Raw genomic sequence first — 20,158 nt, forward strand, 5'->3', positions numbered from 1 at the left:
AAAAACTGAATTTTTTTGTTAGAATAATGACATTGTGTGTGTTTTGTTTGTTTGTTTGTTTTTGCGTTATGCGGGCCTCTCACTGTTGCGGAGCACAGGCTCCGGACACGCAGGCTCAGCGGCCATGGCTCATGGGCCCAGCTGCTCCGTGGCATGTGGGATCTTCCTGGACCGGGGCACGAACCTGTGTCCCCCGCATCGGCAGAGTGGACTCTCAACCACTGCGCCACCAGGGAAGCCCTGTGTGTGTGTTTTTAAAGAGCCATTTTAGAAATAACATATTGAAATATTTACAGATGATGTTTAAGATTTAGATCGAAATAATATAATGCAGGAGGGGGTGAAAAAACATAAATGGAGTGAAGAAGCAAGATAGGCCACGTTCCTGTAAAACCTAGATTTGTTGACCACGAGATCAGTGCTTGTGGTAATCTTTTAAGCTTCTCATTTTAGATTTAGATAAACTATACATACTCTTTCTAATTTTTTAAATGATTATATAATCAGAGTTATGGCTAAAACTGGTTCTGAGCCCGTTTCTGGACCACTTATTTCCTTAAGTTTGATGTTCTCACTGACTGTTTCCTTCTCAGCAGAATAAAAAAATTATAAATTTTTGTACACTAGGTGTTAAAGACTTAATGTTAACTTATCCTCAAGAATATTGCACCTGAATTTTTAACGAATAGATGGTAGAGGAGAGAGTGTGATAGTTAACAGAGTAACCACTGATGTAGCCAGGTTGGGCAGAGTATTATAGAGACTTAGAGCAGCTTGGGCAACTAGACACTCTGCCTGCTGGCTGTAGCTAATTATACATGCATGTGACTTTTAAAGGTTTCTTCGTTAGTATAAAGCCAAATGTCACAAAGCCCAATAAACATTTGATTTTAATGATTACTAATTAATACTTTGTCAGTTGATGATGAAACTGTCAAGTTTGATAAAGTCTATTGTAAACATGCATTACTTTAAAGGTGGCTTTCTCTTAAAGCTCATTTGATGTAGTCATTATTGGTGGCGGAATTGTGGGGCTTGCCTCTGCCAGAGCGCTCATCCTGCGACATCCAGCTCTTTCCATTGGTGTTCTGGAAAAGGAGAAAGATTTAGGTATGTATGTTCTCAGTGTTGCTTAACCTGAGCACCTGCTCATTTTGTCAGTTCTACATCTTTCATGCTGAATGTCGATGTTAGTGTCCCAGTTTGGATTCTTTAGAAAGCAGAGTCTAGGACTAGGATTTGGGTGTAGGTGATTTTTTTCAAGGTTATTCGAGGAGGCAGGAGTGAGGAGGTGGGGAGAGTAAACAGGGAAGGAGGAAAAACCTTGTGAGGGCGCGTTATCTAGGTTGCAGCTGGGAGCTTAATTCCACTGAGCCCTCGAGGAGCTACCTAATGTTTCCCAGGATTGTGCTCATTTATCCATCAGCTTCTGTCCCTTTGGTTGAGGATTGTCCATGGGGTGTTGAGTCCCTGTTCCCCCAAATATTAGAAAAGGCCCTGGAGCAGAAGGCAGAGAGCTGTAGTGGACCCTTGAAGCGGTTTGCTTGTGGTGAGGGGGGCGGTTTGTGCACCAAAGTTGTAGCAGAAGTCAGAGATGGGCTGGAGGGATGTGACACAGACACCATGGTTGGCTGCTACGGGAGGCTAGAAGTGCTCTGACTATAAGAACAAACTCAGACAGAATTTTAAATAGCGGTCTCTAATAGCTTCAACTGTAAGTGTATTCCCCCACTTCTTAAGTTTTGAATGAGTCATGTAGTTTCTCTTAACCTGTTTCTCTTGTTCCATAGCTATTCATCAGACTGGACATAACAGTGGTGTCATACATAGTGGAATTTATTATAAACCTGAATCTCTGAAAGCTAAGTTATGTGTACAAGGCGCAGCCCTCATCTATGAGTACTGTAACCAAAAGGGAATTTCCTACAAGCAATGTGGCAAGGTATGGCATTTTACTAGGGCCTTGACTTATTTATAAATAGCATTTACTTAGTAATCTTAAATGTTGATTTAAAAAATGCCTGGCTTTTCTTTCTCTGTATCTATGTAATTTGCAAAATCTAGATGTTTCATATAAATGGGATCATACAATATGTTGTCTTTTGTGATCGGCTTCTTTCACTTGGCATAGTGTTTTCAAGGTTCGTTCATCTTGTGGCATGAATCAGTACTTCATTCCTCCTTATACTCCATTGTACTGGTATACCACATTTTGTTTATCCAGTTATCAGTTGATGGACATTTGGGTTGTTTCCACTTTTTGGCTACTATGAATAATGCTGCTATGGACATTTATGTACAAGTTTTTGTATGGACCTATGTTTTCATTTCTGTCAGGTATATACCTATGAGTGGAGTTGCTGGGTCATATGGTAACTACATGTTTAACATTTTGAGGAAGTGTGAAACTGTTTTCCAAAGTGCTGTACTATTTTACGTCCCCATCAGCAGTTAATGAGGATTCCAATATCCTCACATCCTCATGAACACCTGTTACTGTCTGTTTCATTTTAGCTATCCTAGAGGATGTGAAGTGCTATATCATTGTGGTTTTTATGTAATTAAACATAGTAATTAATGATGTTAAGCATCTTTTCATATACTTATTGGCCATTCATTTATCTTCTTTGGAGAAGTATCTATTCAAATCTTTTGCTCATTTCAAAATTGAGTTCTTTGTCTTTTTATTGTTGATTTGTATGTGTTATTTATATATTCTGGATATATAAATATCCCTTATCAGCTATATGATATTTACTAAAATATTACTAAAATATTAAAATATATATATATTTTTAAATAAAATAATAGCAATAGTAATGATCGTATCTATAGGTGGCAACAGATGTTATGGCAGGGAATCCAGTTATTTAAACAGGAATGGAATTAAGGATCACCATTGCCTCTGGCACTAGGAACAGCTTACTTTTTGACAGATTTCTTAATTCCAGCTGTCGCCAGGAGGGCCTTCCTTGCAGCCTCAAGTTTCTTTTGCTTCTCTTTTTGTTTCTGCTTGAATGCCTTATCATCCTCATCCAACTTCTTGGCCTGCTTCTTGGGCTGCTTCAGGTGCTTCTTACCACCTTTTCAGATGGCCTACTGCCCCTTCCCCAGACCCCACCACCGGAAGCAGAGCTTCTACCCCTACACGTATTCCTCCAGCGTAGGTTCACTTTTTTCTTTTTTGCGGTATGCGGGCCTCTCACTGTTGTGGCCTCTCCTGTTGCGGAGCACAGGCTCCGGACGCGCAGGCTCAGCGGCCATGGCTCACGGGCCCAGCCGCTCCACGTCATGTGGGATCCTCCCGGACCGGGGCACGAACCCGTGTCCTCTGCATCGGCAGGTGGACTCTCTACCACTGTGCCACCAAGGAAGCCCTAGGTTCACTTTTTAATTAATTTTGGTATATGGTGTGAGGAAGAGTTCCAACTTCATTCTTTTGCATGTGGATATCCAGTTGTCTCAGCACCATTTGTTGAAAAAAATATTCTTTCTACATTGTTTTGGCACCTGTATCAAAAATCAGTTGAGCATAAGTGTAAGAAGGTTTGTTTAGGATTCTCAATTCCATTCCATTGATGTGTGTCTATCGTTATGCCAGTACCACACTATCTTGTTTACTGTAGCTCTTTATTTTTTGAAATCAGTAAGTGTGAGTCCTCCAACTTTGTTCTTTTTCAAGAGTGTTTTGGCTATTCTGGGTCCCTTGCATTTCCATATGAATTTTAGGGTCAGTTTGTCAGTTTCTCCAAAAAAGGCAGCTGGGATTTTTGTTAGCGAGCGATTATATTGAATCTATAGATCAGTTTGGGGAGTATTGCCATCTTAACAATATTAAATTTTGCAAACCATGAACTTGGGATGTCTTCCCACTTATTTAGATCTTCTTTAATTTCTTTCAACAATTTAAAAACATTTTTCATTTTACAGGTCTTGCACTTCTTTTGTAATTTTATTCCTTGATATTTTATTCTTTCTGATGCTTTTGTGAGGGGAATTGTTTTCTTAATTTCAGTTTGGTTTATTCATTGCTAATGTATAGAATATGATTGATTTTTGTGTATTGATCTTTATCCTTCAACTTTGGTGAACTCGTTTTTTAGTCTAATAGTTTTTCGTGTGTGTGTGTGTGGATTCCTTAGGATTTTCTATATGCAGGATCATGTCATCTGCAAATAAGATAGTTTTACTTTTTTTCTTGCCTAATTTACCTGGGTAGAATCTCTAATACAATGTTGAATAAAAGTAGTGAAAGTGGATATCTTTGTGTTGTTCTTGATTTTAGGGAGAAAGCATTCAGTCTTTCACTATTAAGTATAATGATAGCTGTGGGTTTTTTGTGGATGCCCTTTATCAGACTGAGGAAGTTCCTTTTTACCTGCAGTTTGTTGAGTTTAATCATGAATAGGTGTTGGATTTTCTCAAATGCCTTTTCTATGTCTCTTGAGGCAGTCATGTGGTTTTGTCCTTTATTCTATTCATATGAATCTATTACATTAATTGACTTTTGGATGTTAAATAGATCTTGCATTCATGCAATGAATCCCACTTGGTCATGGTATATAATCCTTTTTATATGTTGCTGCACTCAATATACTAGTATTTTGTTCAGAATTTTTATATCAATACTCATAAGGGATATTGATATGCAGGTTTGTTTTCTTTTGATATCTGTGTCTCGTTTGAGTGTTAACTGGCCTTATAGAATTAGGAAGTGTTCCCTTCTCTTCTGTTTTTTGGAAGAGTTTATGAAGAATTGGTATTAATTCTTCTTTAAACATTTGGTAGCATTCATGAGGCCTGAGCCTTTACAGTTACTAATTCCATTGTTATGGGTCTATTCAGATACTCTTTTTCTTCTTGAGTCAGTTTCAGAAGTTTGTGTCTTTTTAAGAATTTTCCCATTTCATATAGATTATCTAATTTGTTGCATACAGCTGTTCATAATATTTCCTTATAACTCTTCTTCATGTAATTTTTAAGAATAAAAGTTCATTGTCACCATTAAAGATGCTATGAAGATTTTTTTTTTTAATGATGTGGGAAAATGGTCCTGATATAGTGTTAAGTAAAAAAAGCAAGATATAAAACTGTATTTACAGTTTTTATGGTTGAGTTATGAGGGGTTTTTTTGTTTTTGTTTTTTTAATCCTTTAAGCCAAAGGAACCAGACAACATCCATAACATCCACCATTGAGAAACATACCATGCCCCATGCCTACCCATAGGATGATTTTGAGCTCTGTAACCCCTACTTCTTTCTGGAGCCTTGAACACTACTTCATATTCCCTCTTCACATCAAATCACATCAGTGTTTCTAATCCATCTCAGCTCAGCTCCAGGTGTTAATTTACAGATTGCTGCTTCCAGGCCACAACAGTGTCAATGTGACTTAATGACCTGATTTCAGAGTTTTCCTGGTTCAGTCACTGATTTGTGCCTCTGAGTGTCTGCCCCTCCCCAACTTCTTTTTTTTTTTTCCCAAGTTTGAAGTCCTTTTATTTCTTTAAATTGAGGTATGACTAACATATAATATTATTATTAGTTTCATGTATATGTATTGTGAAATGATCACCACCATAAGTCTAGTTAACATCTGTCACCATTCACAGTAAGAAAAAGTATTTTTTTTCTTGTGATGAGGACTTATAAGATCTATTTTCTTAGCAACTTTCAAATATGCAATACACAATTATTAACTATAGTCACCATGCTGTACATTACATCCCTATGACTTGTTTATTTTATATTTGGAAGTTTGTACAGAGTTTCTAAAGAGTTCTTTATATATTCTGCATATTAGAGCCTTATCAGCGATAATGATTTGCAAGTATTTTCTCCCATTCAGTGGGTTATCTTTTCACTTTCTTGATAGTGCCCTATGATTCCACGTATATTTTTAAGGTTAATTATTTGTTGATTTAAATAACCTTTACACCTTGATTAAAAGTATTACTTTATGGAGTTCGGTTGACTCCTTGCTATGAAATAGTGATTTTTGAATTCTGATGTATTTGTGAATATTATCTGTGCTTTCCTTTGCTGGTAGCTGTTAAGTAAGAAACTACCTCAAACAGATACTTTGCCCAGAAATAAACAGAAAAAGAGTCTTGATGAATTTTCTGTTTTTCTCCTCTGCAACAGAATGCATTAGTAAATACTTTGAAATGTACTTTATTCCAAAAAATAAAATAGTTTTCTGTTAGTGACATTCCATTATACTGAATATTGCCTGTCTTTCTGATGCACTGGGTTTTGTTTAGTTTTGTTTCGCTTTTGTTTTTTGTTTGGTTTTTAATGTAAAGACTAAGCAACCTGTGCTTCTTTCCCCTCTGGGATTGAGGGAGTGATGGCGATACTTCTGGCCAAGGTGCATGTAGCAACCATCATAGCAGATGTGACAATTGAGGCTACATCTCACCTTTGTTTTAATGCAGTCTTAAGACAAATTTTTTTGGTGGAGGAAGAAAGTGAAGTCATGAAGAAAGGGAGAAGTAGATACATGAAGCAAAAACAGTTTAAAAAAATCAACCCAATTTGAATCATACACTAATTTATGATTTTCTATTGATTTTATCTATCATAGCTGATGATATATTTAACTCTATTCATGTTCTTTATCTTTTTTCTTCTTAAGCTTATAGTAGCTGTTGAACAAGAAGAAATTCCCAGACTTAAGGCCCTGTATGAGAGAGGCCTGCAGAATGGTGTCCAGGACCTGAGGCTGATCCAGCAAGAGGACATAAAAAAGAAGGAGCCATATTGTAGGGTAAGTGATTCACTAACCCCACACACAGGCTCACAGGGATAGGGCTCAGTCCTGTGACATGGAGGCTGAGGGTGAGTTTATAGGAAGAAGGAATCATAAAGACAGTTAAATAATCCTGTTACAGAAGCATTAAGGTGACAGACACAAGAGGGCATTGCCACAAACTCTGGACACCTGATTTCTTCTTTTTCTACAAGAAACTACCAGGTCCTGAAAAACATAGGCAAAAGCAAGAGGAGGTCTGAGACTCTATGGCATGTTTGGAAACCACTGAGTGGTGAGATGTGGTTGGATCATAGGGTGTGTAGCAAGAGATAATAGATGAGACTGGGAAGGCAGAATCAGCCCACATAAAGGGCTTGATATCATATCCATGCTGATAACTTTGAAGTTTATCCAGTAGGCATAGGTAGCCACTAAAAATTTTTGAGGAGGGTGGCTACAATATTGGATCTGTTTCAGGAGGGTAGGTTATAGAGTTTCTGGCTTAAAACATGCTGTGGGGAAAACCAGATCTTCTTTCTTGTATTTGTGATAGAAACACGAATAATAATATAATAGTTACTCTGCATATCAACTTCCCTTGATAGCCTTTTAGAGGCTATCCGTCCAACTCTCATTCCACTGATTGTTCCAATGAATTGCTGTATCTCCTGTTCCCCATTCCCCAGTGTTTTAATGACATATTCCAATAGCTGGACTGTGGGTACCTGTCTTAGCGAGTGTGACCTTGAACTCACTGTCAGGCAGTGCTTATCAAAAGCTTGCTTTAGAGAAACACTATTTAAGGGAGAGAGCCTGGATGATATGTAGACCATTCATTCTTGTACATCTCTCCAGACCATCAGATTGTAGTACACCTACACTGTAGTGTTTTTCTCTCCCCATCCTACTTCTTGACCCCAGATTACTCTCCTTGAGTTGTGTTTTGGTTTTATGGCATCAGCCTATGGAGAAAGTCATTGTGTCCCTCACTGAGGCCTCTACTATAAGGAGGTGGTTGAGGACATAGGTTCACTGTCAAACAACATCTCTCTGAGAACACTCAGGATAAATTTCAGACTCCAGTTCTAAGAATAATTTTGTTTTTCCTGAGCACAATTGGCTTGTTTTTATCGATGGACACTGAATTCTTTAACTGTATTGTCCTGTTTGCCTTGGCTCTAAGCAGAAACACATTTGTGCCCTACTCTTGCCAAATATCTAGAGCATTAAGCATACATTTTTATTTTCATGTACTAAATTTGCTCTTTGTTTCATCTTATCTTTCCACCTTTGTTTTCTATATGCTCTGATTTTTTGGAACTTTTTATTGAATCACAGCATACATCCAAAATCATAAATGTATACAGCTTGATGAATTTTTGTTAAGTGTGATCATCCAGATCAACAAACAGAACATTACCAGCTTCTCAGAATTCCCCTCATGCCCCCTCCTAGACACTACCTTTCCCTTAAGGATGACCACTGTTCTTTTACATCATAGATTTTTGAATTTTGTGTAAGCAGAATCATATAGTATGTGCTCGTTTGTGTCTGGACTTCTTTTATTCAGTATTGTTTATAAAATTCATCCATATTATTGCATGTAGTTATAATTTGTTATCATTGCTGTATAATAATCCTTTGTATGAATATAGCATGGTTCTTTATACTGTTGCTGGGCGTTTTGGGTAGTTTCCAATTTGGAGCTCTTGCAAATAGTGCTACTAAGAACATTCTAGCACATCTATTTTGGTGAACACACGTACACACTTTCGTTGGGGATATACCTTGGAGGGAAATTATGGTCATAATTTATATATATGTCTGGCAGTGGCAGGTACTGCCAAAGAGTTTTCCATAGCATTTGTCCCAAATAATACTCTTATCAGCAGTGTATGAAAGTTACAGTTGCTCCTTATCTTCACCAACACTTAATGTTGTTTGTTGTTTTCATTTTAGCCATTCTGGTGGCTATGTAGTAGTATAATATTATAGTTTCCCTGTTGACCCATAAAATTGTACACCTTTTCATATGTTTACTGGCCATTTGGATATTTTCTTTTGTGAAGTAACTAAGTCCTTTGCCCATTTTTCTATTGGATTGACTGTCCTTCTTAACAATTATTAATTCTTATTAATTTTATAAGTTCATTATATAGTCTGGATATGTGTCTTTTGTTGTGTGTGTGTATATATATATATATATATATATATATATATATATACATACACACACAATAGATATCTTCTATGACTCCGTGGCTTGTGTTTTCACTCTTAATAGTGTCTTTAGATGAACAGAGGTTCTTAGTCTTAATGTAATCATTCAATCAGTTTATGCATATATTTCTCTTTTATGCTTAGTGCTTTTTTGTACTCTGAGAAATCTGCCTATTTCAGCATCAGGAAGATATTCTCCTATGCTTTTTTTCTAAAAGCTATGTTGTTTTACCTTTCGCATTTAGATCTACGATCCATTTGGAATTGATTTTTGTTTATGGTATAAGATAGGGGTCAAGGTACACTTTTTTCCCCTCATATGTAGATATCCAGTTAGCCCAGCACCATTTATCAGAAAGACCATTATTTCCCCACTGCACTACAGTGTTACCTTTGTGATACCAGGTGACCATATATAGGTGGGCTCTATGTCTGGACTCTCTTCTCTTCTGTTGTCTCTTCTTGTACCACTACCATAATGTCTTAGTTACTATAGCTTTTCAATAGGTCTAGACATCCGGTTGAGTAAGTCCTTCAATTTTGTTCTTCTTCAACATTGTATTGCCTATTCTTGGATCTTTGCATTTCCATATACATTTTAGAATTAATTTGCTAAAGTCCACAGGATAACCTGTTGTGATTTCGATTGAGATTGCCCTGAATATGTAGGTTGACATATTTGCAGACAGTTGACATATTTACGATATTGAATCTTCCAATCCATGAACATGGATCACTCCATTTATCTGAGTCTTTAATTCATTGAAAAAAATGTATTACAGTTTTCAGTGTAGAGGTCTTACATGTCTCTTAGATTTATTTCTAGGTATTTGATTTTTTATACTCTCATAAATAGTATTGTTATTTAAAGTTTATTTTCTACTTATACATTACAGATATATGGAAATCAAATTGATTTTTGACCATGTATTCATCTTGGTTGTTGAATTCAATTATTGATTCTAATAGTTTGTCTATAAATTCTTTTTTGTTTTTTTGGCCGTACCATATGGCATGTGGGATCTTACTTCCCCAACCAGGGATCGAACACATGCCCCCTGCAGTGGAAGTGTGGAGTCTTAACCACTGGACCACCAGGGAAGTCCCAATTCTTTTGTATTTTCTATGTACAATCATGTCGTCTGCAAATAATAACTTATTTCTTCCTTTCCAACCCATATACTTGTCTGGCTCAATATTTAATGCTAGCATATATTGTTTTGTATGTGTTTCTTGTTTGTTTGTTTTTACAGGCTGCTTCAAATCCTTTCACAAAAAGACAAGATAGAAATAGATTTTTTTCCCTTAAGTTATCTGTAGTTGTGCAGTTAAAGTTAGATCAAAATATTTGATTTTATTAATTAGTATAAAGTTCCCAAGAGACTAGGAATCCAAACAGTGTTAAATGAGTTCTTCCTGCAGAGAAAGTCATAGCATCTTCAACTCCAGAAAACCTCACCCTTCCCTCCCCTCAGACTCAGTCAGAATAATCAAAGTGTTTAACTTGTGGGAGTAGGTCTTCTTCTCCCTTTTCCTCTCCCCATGCATTTCTTATCTCTCTGAGATGGTGAATGAATGACTGATTTTTTTAAAAAAAGAAGACACCTTCACTGAATATCTAATTTTGGCTATTTCTTTCAGGCTTTGGGCAAATGCTACACGGTCTTAAGCCAGGATTGGCAAACTATGGCCTGTGGGCCAAATCCAGCCCACCACATGTTTTTAAAGACCTATAAGCTGTTTTAAATGGTTGAAAAAATTAAAAGAAGAATAATATTTTGTGACACATGAAACTTATATGAAACTCAAATTTCAGTGTCCACAAATAAATTTTTATTGGAGAACAATCATACTTATTCATTTATGTGTTGTCTATGGCTGCTTTTGTGCCAAACAGCCAACTCGAGTAATTGAAACAGAGATCCTAAACCTCACATGGGCAAAAATATTTACTATCTGGCCCTTTACAGAAAAGATTACCAGCTCCTGATCTAACAGTAGGGAGCTACTGAAGGATTTAGGCAAGAAAATGATATGCAAACTGTGCTAATTTAGGAAGGTTAATCAAGTTCTGGTACATAGGATGGAATTGGACATGGGAGAGAGGGGAGCCTTGAGGTGGGAGGTCAAAGCTATTTATATTTATTATTGGAAGGCAGCTATGCTCACCATGATACCATCAACACCACTTATTTATAGTTATTTTTAGACTATCTGATTTCTTTCTGCTACTCTTGAATATCATAGGTTAGTAATTTCTAGACTTGAGGGAATTTTGACATATTATTCTTTATTTTATCTCACTATATTCTGTCTTTTTTTTTTTCCATAAAGTAGGATCTGACATAAGATGAGCAGCAGAATGTGGTGGCTGAGAAGCCAGACAGACATAAATTTAAATCTCATATCTGCCTATTTAACAGCTGTTTACCTTGAGTGGGTTAAAATTGTTCTAAACCTCAGACTCCTCATTCGTAAAATGCAGGTTGTTCTGAGAATTAAATACAGTGATATATGTAAGGCATCCAGCATATGTTAATCCTCAAGAAGTGGTAGATGTTATTTTGGGCTTATTTAAGCAGTAATTCTAGTGAATTCAAATTGGTTTTGTTTGAGATACTTGGGGACTTTTCATGAAATCTGTTAAGATAAATTAGTTATGTTTGTTCTTTTCCTCCTGCTTTACATTTTCCCCCTTTCCTGATGCTTTGCTTGTAACCCAGTATTTTATTCTGTTTATTTCCTTTAAGCCATATCAATTCCTCTGCAGAGTAAAATAGGCTATTTAAAAACATTGTAGAGAGATCCTAGGATGTCTTCAAACCAGGCTTGTGAATAACTCAAATAAGAGCTTGTTTTAGTCAGTTGGGGCTGCTGCAACAAAGTACCATGAACCAGTTAGCTTATAAATGTCAGATATTTATTTCTCACAGTTCTAGAGGCTGGAAGTCTGAGATCAAGGCTCTGGAAGATTTGATGTCCGGTGAGGACCCACTTCCTGGTTCATAGACCATCTTCTTGCTGTGTTCTCACATGGCATAAGGGGTAAGGGAACTCTCTGGAGTTTCTTTTATAAAGGCACTAATCCCATTCATGAAGCCTCCATCCTCATGACCTAATCACTTCCGAAAGGCCCCACCTCCAAATACCGTCACATGGGTCATTAGGTTTCAACATATGAATTTTGGAGGCACACAGACATTCAGTGTATAGCAGAACTGGTTATTTAGACTGATGCCATACTTAAGGGGGAAATACACTAGTATTAAAGAGATTAGGAGATTGGTTCAAGATGGCAGAGTAGAAGGACGTGCTCTCACTCCCTCTTGTGAGAGCACTGGAATCACAACTAACTGCTGAAAAATCATCGACAGGAAGACACTGGAACTCATCAAAAAAGATGCCCCACATCCAAAGACAAAGGAGAAGCCACAATGAGATGGTAGGAGGGGCGCAATCACAATAAAATCAAATCCCATAACTGCTGGGTGGGTGACTCACAAACTGGAGAACACTTATACCACAGAAGTCCACCCACTGGAGTGAAGCTTCTGAGCCCCATGTCAGGCTTCCCTGGGGGTCCGGCAATGGGAGGAGGAATTCCTAGAGAGTCAGAATTTGAAGGCCAGCGAGGTTTGATTGCAGGACTTTGACAGAACTGGGGGAAACAGAGACTCCACTCTCAAAGGGCACACACAAAGTAGTGTGCACATCGGGACCCAGGGGAAGGAGCAGTGACCCCATAGGAGACTGAACCAGACCTACCTGCTAGTGTTGGAGTGTCTCCTGCAGAGGTGGGGGGTGGCTGTGTCTCACCGTGAGGACAAGGACACTGGAAGCAGAAGTTTTGGGAAGTACTCCTTGACGTGAGCCCTCCCAGAGTCTGCCATTAGCCCTACAAAAGAGCCCGGGTAGGCTCCAGTGTTGGGTCACCTCAGGCCAAACAACCAACAGGAAGGGGACCCAGCCCCACCCATTAGCAGACAAGCAGATTAAAGTTTTACTGAGCTCTGCCCACCAGAGCAACAGCCAGCTCTACCCACCACCAGTCCTTCCCATCAGGAAACTTGCACAAGCCTCTTAGATAGCCTCATCCACCAGAGGGCAGACAGCAGAAGCAAGAACTACAATCCTGCAGCCTGTGGAACAAAAACCACATTCACAGAAAGGTAGACAAGATGAAAAGGCAGAGGGCTATGTACCAGATGAAGGAACAAGATAAAACCCCAGAAAAACTACTAAATGAAGTGGAGATAGGCAACCTTCCAGAAAAAGAATTCAGAATAATGATAGTGAAGATGATCTAGGACCTCGGAAAAAGAATGGAGGCAAAGATCGAGAAGATGCAAGAAATGTTTAACGAAGACCTAAAAGAATTAAAGAACAAACAAACAGAGATGAACAATACAATAACTGAAATGAAAAATACACTAGAAGGAATCAGTAGCAGGATAACTGAGGCAGAAGAACGGATAAGTGACCTGGAAGACAGAATGGTGGAATTCACTGCTGCAGAACAGAATAAAGAAAAAAGAATGAAAAGAAATGAAGACAGCCTATGAGACCTCTGGGACAACATTAAATGCACCAACATTTGCATTATAGGGGTCCCAAAAGGAGAAGAGAGAGAGAAAGGACCTGAGAAAATATTTGAAGAGATTATAGTTGAAAACTTCCCTAACATGGGAAAGGAAATAGCCACCCAAGTCCAGGAAGCACAGAGAGTCCCACACAGGATAAACCCAAGGAGAAACACGCCGAGACACATAGTAATCAAATTGGCAAAAAAACTGGCAAAAATTAAAGACAAAGAAAAATTATTGACAGCAGCAAGGGAAAAACGACAAATAACATACAAGGGAACTCCCATAAGGTTAACAGCTGATTTCTCAGCAGAAACTCTACAAGCCAGAAGGGAGTGGCATGACGTATTTAAAGTGATGAAAGGGGAGAGCCTACAACCAAGATTGCTCTACCTGACAAGGATCTCATTCAGATTAAATGGAGAAATCAAAGGCTTTACAGACAAGCAAAAGCTAAGAGAATTCAGCACCACCAAACCAGCTCTACAACAAATGCTAAAGAAATTTCTCTAAGTGGGAAACACAAGAGAAGAAAAGGACCTACAAAAACAAACCCCCCAAAATTAAGAAAATGGTAATAGGAACATACATATTGATAATTACCTTAAATGTGAATGGATTAAATGCTCCAGCCAAAAGACACAGGCTTGCTGAATGGATATAAAGACAAGACCCATATATATATATGCTGTGTACAAGAGACCCACTTCAGACCTAGGGACACATACAGACTGAAGTGAGGGAATGGAAAAACATATTCCATGCAAATGGAAATCAAAAGAAAGCTGGAGTAGCAATACTCGTATCAGACAAAATAGACTTTAAAATAAAGAATGTTACAAGAGACAAGGAAGGATACTACGTAATGATCAAGGGATCAATCCAAGAAAAAGATATAGCAATTATAAATATATATGCACCCAACTTAGGAGCACCTCAATAGATAAGGCAACTGCTAACAGCTATAAAAGAGGAAATCGACAGTAACACAATAATAGTGGAGGACTTTAACACCTCACTTACACCAATGGACAGATCATCCAAACAGAAAATTAATAAGGAAACACAACCTTTAAATGACACAATAGACCAGATAGATTTAATTGCTATTTATAGGACATTCCATCCAAAAAAACAGCAGATTACACTTTCTTCTCAACTGCACATGGAACATTCCCCAGGAAAAATCACATCCTGGGTCACAAATCAAGCCTGAGTAAATTTTAAAAAATTGAAGTCATATCAAGCATCTTTTCTGACCACAATGCTATAAGATTAGAAATCAATTACAGGGAAAAAGATGTAAAAAACACAGACACATGGAGGCTAAACAGTACATTACTAAATAACCAAGAGATCACTAAAGAAATCAAAGAGGAACTCAAAAAATACCTAGACACAAATGACAATGAAAACACGACAATCCAAAACCTATGGGATGCAGCAAAAGCAGTTCTAACAGGGAAGTTTATAGCAATACAAGCCTACCTCAAGAAACAAGAAAAATCTCAAATCAACAATCTAACGTTACACCTAAAGGAACTAGAGGAAGAAGAACAAACAAAACCCAAAGTCAGCAGAAGGAAAGAAATCATAAAGATCAGAGCAGAAATAAATGAAAAAGAAACAAAGAAAACAATAGCAAAGATCAATAAAACTAAAATCTGGTTCTTTGAGAAGATTAACAAAATTGATAAACCATTAGCCAGACTCATCAAGAAAAAGAGGGAGAGGACTCAAATCAATAAAATTAGAAATGAAAAAGGAGAAGTTACAACAGACACCGCAGAAATACAAAGCATCCTAAGAGACTACTACAAGCAACTCTATGCTGATAAGATGGACAACATGGAAGAAATGGACAAATTCTTAGAAAGGTATAACTTCCAAGACTGAACCAGGAAGAAATAGAAAATATGAGCAGACCAATCACAAGTAATGAAATTGAAACTGTGATTAAAAATCTTCCAACAAACAAAAGTCCAGGACTAGATGGCTTCACAGGTGAATGCTGTCAAATATTTAGAGAAGAGCTAACACCCATCCTTCTCAAACTCTTCCAAAAAGCTGCAGAAGGAAAACTCCCAAACTCATGCTATGAGGCCATCCATCACCCTGATACCAAAACCAGACAAAGATACTACAAAAAAAAATTACAGACCAATATTACTGATGAATATAGGTGCAAAAATCCTCAACAAAATACTAGCAAACAGAATCCAACAACATGTTAAAAGGATCATACACCATGATCAAGTGGGATTTATCCTAGGGATTCAAGGATTCTTTAATATACGCAAATCAATCAGTGTGATACACCATATTAACAGATTGAAGGATAAAAACTATATGATTATCTCAATAGATGCCAAAAAAGCTTTTGACAAAATTCAACACACATTTATGATAACTCTTCAGAAGGTGGGCATAGAGGGAACCTACCTCAACATAATAAAGGCCATATACAAAAACCCACAGCAAACATCATTCTCAATGGTGAAAAACTGAAAGCATTTCCTCTAAGATCAGGAACAAGACAAGGATGTCCACTCTCACCACTATCATTCAACATAGTTTTGGAAGTCCTAGCCGCGGCAGTCAGAGAAGAAAAAGAAATAAAAGGAATACAAATTGGAAAAGAAGAAGTAAAACTGTCACTGTTGCAGGTGACATGATACTATACATAGAGAATCCTAAAGATGCCACCAGAAAACTACTAGAGCTAATCAATGATTTTGGTAAAGTTGCAGGATACAAAATTACTGCACAGAAATCTCTTGCATTCCTACACCCTAATGATGAAAAATCTGAAAGAGAAATTAAGGAAACACTCCCATTTACCACTGCAACAAAAAGAATAAAATACCTAGGGAGACAAAAGACCTCTATGCAGAAAACTATAAAACAATGTTAAAAGAAATTAAAGATGATACAAACAGATAGAGAGATATACCATGCTGTTTTGTTGGAAGATTCAATATTGTGAAAATAACTATACTCCTCAAAGCAATCTACAGATTCAGTGCAATCCCTATCAAATTACCAATGGCATTTTTTTTACAGAGCTAGAACAAAAAATCTTAAAATTTGTATGGAGACACAAAAGACCCTGAATAGCCAAAGTGGTCTTGAGGGAAAAAAATGGAGCTGGAGGAATCAGACTCCCTGACTTCAGACTATACTACAAAGCTACAGTAATGAAGACAATGTGGTACTGGCACAAAAACAGAAATATAGATCAATGGAACAGGATAGAAAGCCCAGATATAAACCCACACACCTATGGTCAACTAATCTATGACAAAGGAGGCAAGGATATACAGTGCAGTAAAGACAGTCTCTTCAATAAGTGGTGCTGGGAAAACTGGACAGCTATGTGTAAAAGAATGAAATTAGAACACTCCCTAACACCATATACAAAAATAAACTCAAAATAGATTAGAGACCTAAATATAAGACCAGACACTGTAAAACTCTTAGAGGAAAACATAGGAAGAACATTCTTTCACATAAATCACAGCAAGATCTTTTTTGATCCACCTCTTAGAGTAAGGGAAATAAAAACAAAAATAAACAAATGGGACCTAATGAAACTTAAAAGCTCTTGCAAAGCAAAGAAAACTACAAACAAGATGAAAAGACGAGCCTCAGAAAGCGAGAAAATATTTGCAAACAAAACAACAGACAAAGGATTAATCTCCAAAATACACAAACAGCTCATGCAGCTCAATATTAAAAAAATAAAAACCCAATCCAGAAATGGGCAGAAGACCTAAATAGATGTTTCTCCAAAGAAGACATACAGATGGCCAAGGAGCACATGAAAAGCTGCTCTGCATCACTAATTATTAGAGAAATGCAAATCAAAACTACAATGAGGTATCACCTCACACCTGTTAGAATGGGCATCATCAGAAAATCTACAAACAACAAATGCTGGAGAGGGTGTGGAGAAAAGGGAACCCTCTTGCACTGTTGGTGGGAATGTAAATTGATACAGCCACTATGGAGGGTCCTTAAAAAACTAAAAGTAGAATTACCATATGATCCAGCAATCCCACTACTGGGCATATACCCAGAGAAAATCGTAATTCAAAAAGACACATGCACCCCAGTGTTCATTGCAGCACTATTTACAATAGCCAGGTCATGGAAGCAACCTAAATGCCCATCAACAGACGAATGGATGAAGAAGGTGTGGTACATATATACAATGGAATATTACTCAGCCATAAAAAGGAATGAAATTTGGTCATTTGTTGAGACGTGGATGGATCTAGAGACTGTCATACAGAGTAAAGTAAGTCAGAAAGAGAAAAACAAATATCGTATATTAACACATGTATGTGGAACCTAGAACAGTGGTACAGATGAACCAGTTTGCAGGGCAGAAGTTGAGACGCAGATGTAGAGAACAAACGTATGGACACCAAGGGGGGAAAGCTGCAGGGTGGTGGGGATGGTGGTGTGATGAATTGGGCGATTGGGATTGACATGTATACACTGATGTGGATAAAACTGATCACTAATAAGAACCTGCTGTATAAAAAAAAAATTCAATTCAATTCAAAAAAAAAAAAGACACATGAACCCCAGTGTTCATTGCAGCACTATTTACAATAGCCAAGACATGGAAGCAACCTAAATGCCCATCGAGAGATGAATGGATAAAGAAGATGTGGTACATATATACAATGGAATATTACTCAGCCATAAAAAGAAACGAAATTGGGTCATTTGTAGAGATGTGGATGAATCCAGAGACTCATACAGAGTGAAGTAAGTCAGAAAGTGAAAAACAAATATCGTATATTAACGCATGTATGTGGAACCTAGAAAAACGGTACAGATGAACCGGTTTGCAGGGCAGAAATTGAGACACAGATGTAGAGAACAAACGTATGGACACCCAGGGGGGAAAGTGGTGGCGGGGCTAGTGGTGTGATGAATTGGGAGATTGGGATTGACATGTGTACACTAATATGTATAAAATGGATAACTAATAAGAACCTGCTGTATAAAAAAAAATAAAGAGATTAGGAGTCTGTACATGTAGGGGGCAGGAAATATATGGGAAATCTCTGTACCTTCTGCTCAATTTTTCTGTGAACCTAAAACTGCTCTAAAAAATCAAGTCTACTAAAACAAAAATGAAGCATTTAAACTCACATCTAAACAGTGCTTTACAAAAATTATTGAGCGCTTCCTGAATATAAAACAGCTAAACCTGTTGCTGTTTTGTAGCTTTATGTGATTTTGATGGGATTTGGTTGTGAAATTAAGATGTGAGAATCTCGCTGATCTGTATCAAGTATTACCTTGCCATTTGAGAATAAAACAATTTATAACCTCCCCCAGGAAGGCATGCTAATTTTTAACATGTGTTTCTCTTTTTATGTACTAATGAAAAGCTCTTTCACACTTTAAGGTTGGTGTAAAAAAAAAAAAATAAATAAAAGCACATATGAGCCCCTGACCCCACTGTGGATTTAGTCAAGATGTAAAAACAATATTGATTGTGGAGTTTGGAAAACAGGATTATTGGTTTCGTGGCAGTACTGAAATCTGGAGTATATGGAAGATTCCAGCTAATCAACTGGAACAACAATCGTTGTCTGTCATGTATCCTTGTCAGCACTTTAAAGATAGAAAAAAAAATAGAAACGTGGACCCATGGTCCTTTATATCATGCCTAACTGTTAAAAAAGAAACAAAAAACAGAACAACTCTTCATAAGTCAAAGGTTCAGGATGAATCTGGATATTGTTCTGTGTACCTGACTGTATGATCCTCACGTGTCTTGGAATGAGGTGGATGAAGTATGTGTGTATAGATAATCAAATTATGTATGCATATTTTTGTGTCTTATAAGTGAAGAAACTGGTTAAGGTAATTCTCCAAGGTCGTACAACTTAAAGAGTCCCCTCCTCCCAGATCTGACTCAGAACTGGTATGTTTCTGTTCAGTTTAACTGACATTTTCTTCTTTACTATGTGCCGAACACTATGTTGGGCACTGCAGATATGAAAGTGAGTAAGACAGAGTTGTCATCCTGAAGGAAGTTGTAGTATAGCAGAAAATACAATTTTAATACAGTGATAAGTTTTCTGATAGAACTGATACTCTGTCTTGTGCCAAGGTAAGGGAGAGCTTTTAGCTTACTCTGAAAGTCTAGGAAAATCTTCTCAGAAGTGAACCCCTCACTTGAAACATGAATAAATAGTGTAACTCATAAAAGAGGTATATCCTACTTTTCTCTGAGTCCTCTGCAGTAGTGATCTGCTTTATAGAATGCCACATTATAGTTATCAATGTCTAGGTGTATTGATATTTAGGGGTGGCAATACATAGTAGAAAATATACTCTGGTTATTTCATAGAAGTGTCTTGAGTAAATTCCTTCCTTTTCCCCCAACTTCACCACCACTACCAAGAATGGGTGGCGAAATTTCCATGGTATAGGGTCACATCTGTTTCTTCCAGGCCCTCCAGAAAGAAACAGTTTGTCAGGGGAACTCGGAAAGGGCTTCTTGGACCAGATCTCTTTAAGAAGAAAATTAAGTGCCCCTAGGGGAAGTATCTTGGAAAATTTTAAACTGCC

General features: G+C 37.4%; 1 protein-coding gene across 5 annotated transcripts in view; it reads left to right on the forward strand.

Annotated features, from left to right (window-relative positions):
• Positions 1 to 20,158, forward strand: part of L2HGDH (L-2-hydroxyglutarate dehydrogenase) — a 52,877-nt gene that overhangs the window by 5,721 nt on the left and 26,998 nt on the right. For all 5 annotated transcript variants that reach the window (XM_060142804.1, XM_060142796.1, XM_060142820.1 and 2 more), the window contains exons 2-4: positions 995 to 1,110; positions 1,791 to 1,942; positions 6,639 to 6,770. In XM_060142804.1, the coding sequence (XP_059998787.1) occupies positions 995 to 1,110; positions 1,791 to 1,942; positions 6,639 to 6,770 (400 nt within the window). The remainder of the gene's footprint in view (positions 1 to 994; positions 1,111 to 1,790; positions 1,943 to 6,638; positions 6,771 to 20,158) is intronic.

The sequence above is a fragment of the Lagenorhynchus albirostris genome, chromosome 1, assembly GCF_949774975.1.
Source record: "Lagenorhynchus albirostris chromosome 1, mLagAlb1.1, whole genome shotgun sequence".
In the NCBI taxonomy this organism is placed as follows: domain Eukaryota; kingdom Metazoa; phylum Chordata; class Mammalia; order Artiodactyla; family Delphinidae; genus Lagenorhynchus; species Lagenorhynchus albirostris.